The sequence below is a fragment of the Chaetura pelagica genome, unplaced genomic scaffold, assembly GCF_000747805.2.
Source record: "Chaetura pelagica isolate M959 unplaced genomic scaffold, ChaPel_1.0 scaffold352, whole genome shotgun sequence".
Classification (NCBI taxonomy): domain Eukaryota; kingdom Metazoa; phylum Chordata; class Aves; order Apodiformes; family Apodidae; genus Chaetura; species Chaetura pelagica.
The window spans coordinates 57,073-66,436 of record NW_009952373.1 but is presented as its reverse complement, the minus strand read 5'-3'; the positions used below and the strand labels follow the sequence as shown (position 1 = coordinate 66,436).

At 51.2% G+C, this 9,364-nt stretch overlaps 1 protein-coding gene across 1 annotated transcript in view; it reads right to left on the bottom strand.

Moving 5' to 3' along the window:
• The window catches only part of CCT7 (chaperonin containing TCP1, subunit 7 (eta)), an 11,451-nt gene extending 3,757 nt beyond the window's left edge, over positions 1–7,694 (bottom strand). The window contains exons 1-7 of the mRNA XM_010008127.1: positions 7,551–7,694; positions 5,557–5,663; positions 5,121–5,246; positions 4,358–4,410; positions 3,903–4,074; positions 2,222–2,386; positions 949–1,137 (exon numbers count right to left, since the gene is read on the bottom strand). Of these exons, the coding sequence (XP_010006429.1) occupies positions 949–1,137; positions 2,222–2,386; positions 3,903–4,074; positions 4,358–4,410; positions 5,121–5,246; positions 5,557–5,663; positions 7,551–7,578 (840 nt within the window). The 5' untranslated portion in view covers positions 7,579–7,694. The remainder of the gene's footprint in view (positions 1–948; positions 1,138–2,221; positions 2,387–3,902; positions 4,075–4,357; positions 4,411–5,120; positions 5,247–5,556; positions 5,664–7,550) is intronic.
• Between the last annotated feature and the right edge of the window lie 1,670 nt (positions 7,695–9,364).

The following is a 9,364-nucleotide window of genomic DNA, read 5'->3' as shown; positions in this document are numbered from 1 at the left end:
AGTGTGGCACTGCCAGCACTGACCAGCAAGACAAATTTGCCCAGCAGGTTCCTGACCTTTCAGCTGATGCAAAACCACCCTGCAGGGCAGATTCAGGAAATAAACCCTTCTGCTTTCCTCCCAGCTCATGCAACTAGGCAGGCTACCAGCACCAGCAACAATCCTCGGCAGCAAAAAAGGATCATGTTTCCTCTAAGTGCTTGAGGAACTCACAGGTTTGAGAGTCCAGCAGCTACACAAAGCTTAGGAGAAAAACACTCAGGATGGAACAGTCCAGAGGAGGCCACAGAAAAGAATAAAGGGCTGGAGCAGCTCTGCTCTGGAGACAGGCTGAGAGACTTGGGGCTGTTCAGCCTGTAAAAGAGAAGGCTCCAGGGAGACCTTAGAGCACCTTCCAGTGCCTGAAGGGGCTCCAGGAAAGCTGGGGAGGGGCTTGGGACAAGGGCAGGGAGGGATGGGACCAGGAGGAAGAGCTTTAAGCTGGAAGAGGGATTTACGTTGGACATTAGGAAGAAATTCTTTGCTGTGAGGGTGGTGAGACCCTGGCCCAGGTTGCCCAGAGAAGCTGTGGCTGCCCCATCCCTGGCAGTGTTGAAGGGCAGGTTGGATGGGGCTTGGAGCAATCTGGGCTGGTGGGAGGTGTCCCTGCCCATGCAGGGGGGTCAGAAAGGGATGATCTTGAAGGTCCTTCCAACCCAAACCAGTCTGGGATTCCATGATTCTATGCAACTATTGTGCACATGTTAATTCCATCAAGGAAGAGCCTTGTCAGCATACGGCAAATTTACATAATAACCACATTGGCCCAAAAAATTATGCCATTTCAATTTTACCTCTTCGTGAGGAACAGCAAGTTCAGTTGCCGATTGCTGCCCTGTTTTGGGAATGACCAGCCTGGCACTGCTCAGAACAAACCCAAAGGCTTTGCTGTGGAACAAGGCAACTCACCATCATGGTGCGCTTGAGATCCTCCTCTGGGACGCGGCCGGCACAGAACATGTCTCTGTCTGCAAAGTACTGAGTAGCCACATCACCAATAGGAAGTTTGGAAAGGACAACCTTGGCTCCTGACTTGTGGATTTTGTCTAGTTTGTCATACAAGATGTTCCACTCGGCATCCACGATGGCCTGGTAGTCCTGGCAGGGATGGGAAAGGGAGAAGCACTCAGGTTACAGAGGGTGGGGAAGGCAGCAGGGAGGCAGGAAACTGTTGTCCAGGACTTAGAGGTGGTTTGAGGTCTCTGCCCTTTCTGCCCAACAGCCAAAATGCTGCCAGCAGCTCAACTGAGTCAATAAAGGGGCTGGATGAACTGGCAGAGAGGCTCAAGAGAGCACACAAGGAGGAAAGGGATTCTATGAATGTCTGAGGTGTTCACAGAAGTGTGTGTGGATTTGGGGCAGAGACTCACAGGTATCAGAGGAAAAATCATACCCTGAGAACCCCCACGTGTCCAGGCTTCATGAGCCAGCTGTGCTCCAGCTGCCAGGGGAATGCAGCCACAGCCAGCTGGGAAAGCCTACAGCAGCACCCAGCAGCACCACGGGCAGCAGCTACCTACACCAGGGAAGACCCTGGTGTTCAGCACAGCAGAGAGGGGCACTTGAAGGAAAAAATTCCTGAGATGTCTGGAGCCAAGAGCCCTCAAGGGAAGCAGAGACATCATCAGGTACCACAGTTATGCAGGAACCAAGTGTATGCAAAACTTCTAAAGTGCATGCAGCTCCTGCTCACAGCAGGGAGGCTGGAACCTGAGGATCTTTAAGGTCCTTTCCTTAACCATTCCATGATTCTATGGTGGCACCTTCCAAGGTGTCAGAGAAAGACCATGTTTCATAAGAAGTATTTTAACAAGGTGGAAAAGGATCTACTGTCCAAATGGCTATCTTGTTTCTTTAAATACTTACAGGCTTTCTCAGCATTTCAAGCACTGCTTAATTAAGCTTTCCCTGGAAGGCTACTTGTTAGGCATGAAGAAGTCATCATGCAGCTGATGACTTTTCAAGGTGTAGCTGAGGCACGATGGCTGAGCAGAAACATGCCCCAAACCTGCTGCAAGTCCAAGTCTGCCCTATCCCTCTCCCAAACCAGGCAATGAAACCCATCAGCTGCTTTCAGGGGAATTAGGACGTGCACAGGGCAACCCCATTTATCCCACTGGCTCTCAAGCAGCCACCCCATCCTGTAGGCCCAAGGAAGGACAAGCTCCCTTCCAGGTCTTACCTCCACCGTGTTTACTCTGACTTCAGCATTGTCCTTCTCAGCCTTGAGCTCCAGCTCCACGTTCAGCAGGGCAATCTTGGGAGACTGGTACTTCTTGGGCTGCATTTCAAACCCGGCGTAAGAGAACGTCTTCTTAAAGGCAACCCCGGCCACCAGCTGGGAGTCCTTGAAGACAGGGACTTGTGTCAGGCTCAGCTGCCCAAGGCTTTCTCCACTGGGTTAGCAACTCCCACAGGAGACTCCCTGCTTCCAGAGCCCTCATTTACAAAGCACTCACCAACAGCTGCCTCCTCTGATTAACCCACTTTTAAAGAAAATAAGCATCAAACATTTTCTTCTCTCTCTTCACCAACCCAGCTTCTATCGCTTCCTTTCCACCCCTCAAAACACTGCAGAAGATGCTACACACAGTCTGAAGATCAAGGGATAGAACCATCTGTTCTCTCTCTGATGTCTTTCCCAGTCCTTCCCTTTGAAGATGGATACTTCTCATCCTCAGCCCCCACACACAAAGTCTGGGTTTTTTGCCTTGTTTTATTTCCCAAGCTCCATCATCAGCCCAGGGATTGTTCAGCAGCAGGAAGGCCCTGCCAAAGGCTACCCCCTGAAGTGACCTTCTTATCTTCATGGCTGAGAGAGAAACCAGCATCCACATCTCCTACCCAAGTGTCTACCCTTGCCCTGCAGACTTGGCTCTGTCCAGGGTTACTGTCCCTCCTCAGCCAGGCCAAGCAAAGGCTTCCTCAGGTCTAGCTGACAGGGTGAGATGATCCAGGATCTCTCACAAACCAGCCCTGAAAGGCAACGTGCCAAATTCTTTGCCCCATCCTCACACAGGTCTCCAAGGAATCTGACAGCAGAACACAAGGGCAAAACAACACAGAGGAGGAAGAGCTGTTTTTAGCCAGAGTGGGAGACACCATCCTCCCCAGGGGACCAATTTCTGCAAGCCTCAGGATGCCAGCAAGCCCAGACACCACAAAACCAGATGCTGAAGTGTTCCTAATACAGTAAATGAGCTGCCCAGGCAAGATAATGGCATGATTATCATGTCTCTTCTCCATGAAAATGCTCACACAGAATTTACAGACAGCAACAGCCACAGAATCACAAGTCACAGACTGGGGAAGGCTTTACTTTTCAGCAGAAGGGTCCCAAGCAATGGGTCAAACCTACACAGGGCACAAGGAGAGAGCATGGACACACCAACTGTTCCACAGCCCAAAAACAAGTCCCTGCCACACACCTGGTTGCAGCCCCATCCCTGACAGGTGTTCCAGCACTGTGGCACACACCACACATCCCTCCTTCTCTGTACACCACAGACCAGCTCCCTCACATTTCCTTGGCATTTTTACCAACCCAGTACCCATACATACAACCAGGACTTTTGGTTCCAGAATCGTTGTTTGGAGAGATATAAACAGAATTTGGCTCAGTAACAACATTCACTGCAGAGGGCAGAAAGAGTCCATCTGGCTAAAAAAAACACCAGATTTTTCTACCTAGAGAAAAGAAATCCAGCCCTACCTGCTAAGGTTTTTCCTCACAGAACAGCCTGTTTTACTGTGGTAATTCCCAAACAGGCACTATCAAGCCAGGCTGCATTTCTGCTGGAGTCAGCCCACCAAACAAGCTGTGATCACTGTCATCCTTCAGGACAGGCTCTCACAGAACTTACTTCCAGAGCACCTCCTTGCACCTTCTTGATTCCAATCATTTTGAGTTGTAACAAGTCATCTAACATCATGACAGCATCCACCACCATCTTGGAGAAAAACTCCTTGCTCTGGGAGATCAGCTTAGAGCTCAGGGCTGTGGCTGCACACTTCTCCAGCAGGCTTCTCTGCTCACTGCAAGAAAGAAAGGAAAACACATGGTCTTGTTCACTTATTAGCTGTCTGACTTCAGGAATTCAACAGGAAAAGCTGCAAGTCACCACCATCAGTGGAAAAAAAGAAATCAGGCCATTTATTTTGGTCCCTGGCTTCCTCCATGTGCACGGGAAGACACTGGCCTACATAATTTGCTGCAGCCCAAGTGAGAGCACAGCATCTCCCCTGGAGGAGCAGGAAACTCCAAAGGCTCAAGAACAACCCCAGTTACACAACCAGGTCATCTGTAAGGGAAACTTACTCTTTATCTTCCTTCTTCACTGACACAGCAATGTCTTTGATCTTGTTTACAGCCTGCCAAGACACAAGCCAACAGCTGGATTAATGATTCATGCTCTTCAGCTGATCACATTTTCAACTCTTCTCTTTGTATTTTCTGTCACCTTTTATTCCCTACTTCAGCATTTCTGAAGTTTCAACCATCTGAGCTCTTCAGAATCACAGAGTGGTGGGGTTTGGAAGGGACCTCTGGAGATCATCTAGTCCAATCCCCCTGCTAGAGCAGGATCCCCTAGAGCAGATCCCACAGGAACACCTCCCCAGTGACTGTAAGAAACACACCAACACAGATATAAAAGGCCTGGGAAGAGGCTCAGAGCTGCTCCACTTGTTTCAGAAGAGACCTGAGGAACCAAAGGGCTACTCAAGAAGTTAACCTCCAGAGAAGATCGAGCCTAATGATCAGATTTACCAAGGAGCAGCAGTGATCAGAAAATGGTAAAAAGAATTTTCCCACTTCATTATTCCTCCCTGGAGTAAAAACAAAGGAAGCAGCAGCTCTCAAGAGGCACTAGCACTAGCTGGTAGCAGCAGCTCCCTGACATCAGGAAAGGCAGCTGATGTTTGCAGGAGAACATCATGAGATGGCTTCTGCCTCCCCCAACACGCCTTCATCACCAACTTGTGCCTGCAAGTGTGTTCTTTTTCATCTTTGGCCCAGAATTCCTCTCCCTGGACACGGTGGAGAAGCCCCAGACACCCCCCAGCCTGCAGTGCTGCCTTACCAGCTGGGTTGCTGTGCGGAAGGCACGGATGATGATCTGAGGATGGAGACCTTCCTCCACGTAGGGTTTCACCTGCTTCAGGAACTCTGCAGCCAGCAGAGTTACAGACGTGGTCCCATCACCAACCTGAAGAGGGAAACAAGAGTCCATCATCTTCTCTGCTAACCAACTTGTGGCTGGATTCTTTAGGGAAGAAGATGGCTGGGTTCAGACTACATCCTGTTCTCCCATCCCCTACCTTCATGAAATATGAACTTTGTATCACTGAAGTTTCCAACCCCCCTCAGCACTGTGAGAGACTTCAGAGTCACCACAAAAGAGAAGGTATCAGTAAAGAAACCAGGATAAATGCCAGCACCTCCCGAGCAATCCCCACCCGTGAACACAAAGCCCACACCACCACTGGTGGCAGAAACCTTGCCAAGTGACCTCCTACCTCTGCATCCTGTGATTTGGCTATGTCCACCAAGGTCTTGGCAGCTGGATGGACAACATCAAGGAGCTTCAGGATGGTGGCACCATCATTGGAGATGGTGGCTTTGCCTAGGGTTGATGCACAAAGGGATGTCAAGCTCAACTGGCCTGGTCACCCTGAAAGAGCACCCCAACAGCCAAGGGAGCTTTTCAGGTCTCAGAGACACATGAATCACAGAATTGTTCTGGTTGGAAAAGACCTTTAAGGTCATGGAGTTCAACCATTAACCCAACTCTACCAACCATAACTCTACCAAGTCCAATGCTTAAACCATGTCCCTCAGCACCACATCTACACGTCCTTCAAACACCACCAGGGATAGTGATTCAACCCCTTTCCTGGGCAGCCTGTGCCACTGGTTAATTACCCTTTCAGTGAAGAAGTTTCTTCTAATATTCACTATAAACCTCCCCTGGTGCAACTTGATCCCACTGTCCTTCAGACCAGCCAGTCTCCTCTCTCCAGCACTGCCTGACCCATCCAGTCCTGCATCATTGTGAGTTTTCTTCTCTCAACCACCACAGCCTCTCATACCACATTTCCACCTAAAGTCCTTTTTCTTCAGCCAAATTACTGGGTTTTTTCTCCTCTGTGATCTGCAATGTGACCACCACCATGTTATAAACCACTCCCACAGACAGATACACAGCTAGAAATCAGCTGAAAAGGGGTCAACACACAGCAAGGGGGAATCCAGAACTGCTGTTTCACAGAGGGCGTCTCAGCAGGTGTCTCCATTGCATATGAACAGGGTAATTTCAGTCCTGTTTTGGGAGCAGATAAACTGAATTTAGTCTGAGTGCAGACTAAGTCTTCACAGCAATTAACAGGGGCTTTAAATTTCCCTCTTACTTCTCAAAAGCCCCCTCAGACAGATACAAACAGATACTCTAATCTGACACTGGTGTGAAGAAAGATACTAGAAATCAACCACAGTAGTTACTAGGTAAATTTAAATCCAATTATCCTTTTTAAGTGTTGAAGGGTAGGTTGGATGGGGCTTCGAGCAACCTGGTCTAGGGCAGGTGTCCCTGCCCATGCAGGGGGTTGGAAACAGGTGCTCTTTAAGGCCCTTCCAACCCAAACGAGTAGGGGGTTCTATTGATTTTTAAGTGATTACTGTGCCTTGTTGTAACAGCTATTTAATAAGAAATAAAAAACCCACAAACACCACATTTGTTTGGTAACTTCACAGGAGTCTTCAAAGGGTAGAGTCATCTCATCCCTACATCATATTTTTAAAGAAAATAAATACAGTACTATCCACTGAACTTGAGCTCAGCCACATCTGCTCACATACCATGAGCCTCCTTTAAAAAACTGAGATAGCTGGTCAGGGATAGCTGAAGGTCATGTTCAAGATGCCTCTCCTTTCTGGTATGAACTTTCTCATATCTAGTCCCACTAACCCTGAACCTACACAACCTCACAATTAAGGACATGGAGTCCTGCACAGAGTCCAGAGAAGGGCCACCAAGATGATCCAAGGTCTGGAGCAGCTCTGCTCTGGAGACAGGCTGAGAGAGTTGGGGTGTTCAGCCTGGAGAAGAGAAGATTCCAGGGAGACCTTAGAGCACCTTCCAGTGCCTGAAGGGGCTCCAGGAAATTATTTGCTGTGAGGGTGGTGAGACCCTGGCCCAGGTTGCCCAGAGAAGCTGTGGCTGCCCCAGGCCTGGGAGTGTTGAAGGGCAGGTTGGATGGGGCTTGGAGCAACCTTGTCTGGTGGGAGGTGTCCCTGCCCATGCAGGAGGATTGGGACTAGATACTCTTTAAGGTCCCTCCACAACCCAAACCATCTGTGATCCTCCAAAGACACTGTCTGCCTTAACTCAGGTGAGCAGGCCCAACGATTCCCTTCTCTTCCAAGCGTGGAGGCCAGGGTCAATGTTACTGCACTTGGAGAGGATTTGAGTGACTTTTACCCGGGCTGTGAGAGGCCCCTGCCCAGCACTTACCCCGGTCATCCACGATGAGTTTGTCCATGCCCCGAGGCCCCAGGGTGGTACGCACGGCCTCTGCGATCACCTGGCAGGCATTGATGTTGCTGACCAGCTGGGGGATGCCCTGCGAGGTGTCCGTCCCCTCCTTCAGCAGGATCACTGGTGCTGGCTGCAGACAGAACCCACAGCAGAGCTGTCACTCCCATCTTCACCTGTCACCACCCAGAGCTAAGTCCTCACAGCCCAACAAGCTGCCACCGCACCTGAAAAACTCCTCTGCCTCTGAGCAGCTCACTGCTTTCCATCTCCTGCTGCTCCCACAGCGTGGCTGGAATTCACCCACCAGCCTCCCAGCACATGCTCTGGGACCACATGGCAGCTGTCCCCAGAGGTGGGCACCCTCCACAGCTCAGCAAAGTGGTTTGTGGTAATTCTGAGCCAGCAGGGACCTGCTGTGGCTGACAGGCCTGAGGGACAGGAGGACATCCAGAGGGACCTGGACAAGCTTGAGCAGTGGGACCATGTGAACCTCATGAAGTTTACCAAGGTCAAGGGCAAGGTCCTGCATGCAGGTCAGGGCAATCTCCAGTGTCACCCAGGCTGGGGATGGATGGACTGGGAGCAGCCCTGAGGACATGGAGGTACTGGTGGGTAAAAAGCTGGGCATGAGAAATCAGCATGCACTGGAGCCCAGAAACCCCCCGTGTCCTGGGCTGTCACCAGCAGTGTGACCAGCAGGGCCAGGGAGGGGACTGGCCCCCTCTGCTCCATGCTGCTGAGACCCCCTTGGCTGGGGCCAGTGCTGGGGTCCTCAGCCCAAGGACATGGAGCTGCTGGACTAAGTCCAGAGGAGACCATGAAAATGATCCTTGGGCTGGAGCAGCTCTTTTCTGGAGACAGGCTGGGAGAGTTGGGATTGTTCAGCCTGGAGAAGAGAAGGCTCCAGGGAGACCTTAGAGCAGCTTCCAGTGCCTGAAGGGGCTCCAGGAAAGCTGGGGAGGGGCTTGGGATAAGGGCAGGGAGGGATGGGATGAGGGGGAATAATGGTTTCAAACAGAAAGCAGGGAGATTTAGATGAGACATTAGGAAGAAATTTGTTCCTTTGAGGGTGGTGAGAACCTTCCCAGGTTGCCCAGAGAAGTTGTGGCTGCCCCATCCCTGGAAACACTACAGACCAGGTTGGATGGGGCTCGGAGCAACCCGGTCTAATTGAGAATTTCCCTGCCCATGCAGGGAGGTTGGACTGGATGAGCATTAAGGTCCCTCCAGCCCAAACCCCGCTGTGGCTCCAGGAACTGCACGAGTGCTGCAGCTTTATCACTGACTGCTTGTCACAGCGCAGCAAGATGTTCAGCAGCAGAGGCACAACAGCCTCTCCCTGTCACACCTCAAATCACAGCCCAAGCTACCCCAGGGGGCAACAACTGCTCACAGAGAGGAGGGCTGTGGCAAAGAAACACGACTTCAGGGATTACACCTGCCTGAGAAGGGCTTCCCACCGCTCCGGGAGAGCACCTGCCCTTTTCAGGAAGCAAACCTGATGTACAGACTCAAACCAAGTCCCAAGGCAGCCAAAGTCTGAGCCGCCCAGTTTTAAACAGCCGCGGGCGGGAAGAGAGTAAAATCATCCCAGGGCCGCTACACACAAGGCTGGGGATGATGTGTGAGAACCACAGCCCGGCCCCCCTCAGTGCTGGGAAGAAAACGCACCGAGTCCTTCCAGAGGCACCAGAGCAAAAGGAAAACGGAGCCTTCCATCCCGGAGGGAACCAGGGCAGAGCCAGGCACCCCGGCCCCAGGCCTGCCCCATCCACAGCGACGGGGCTCAG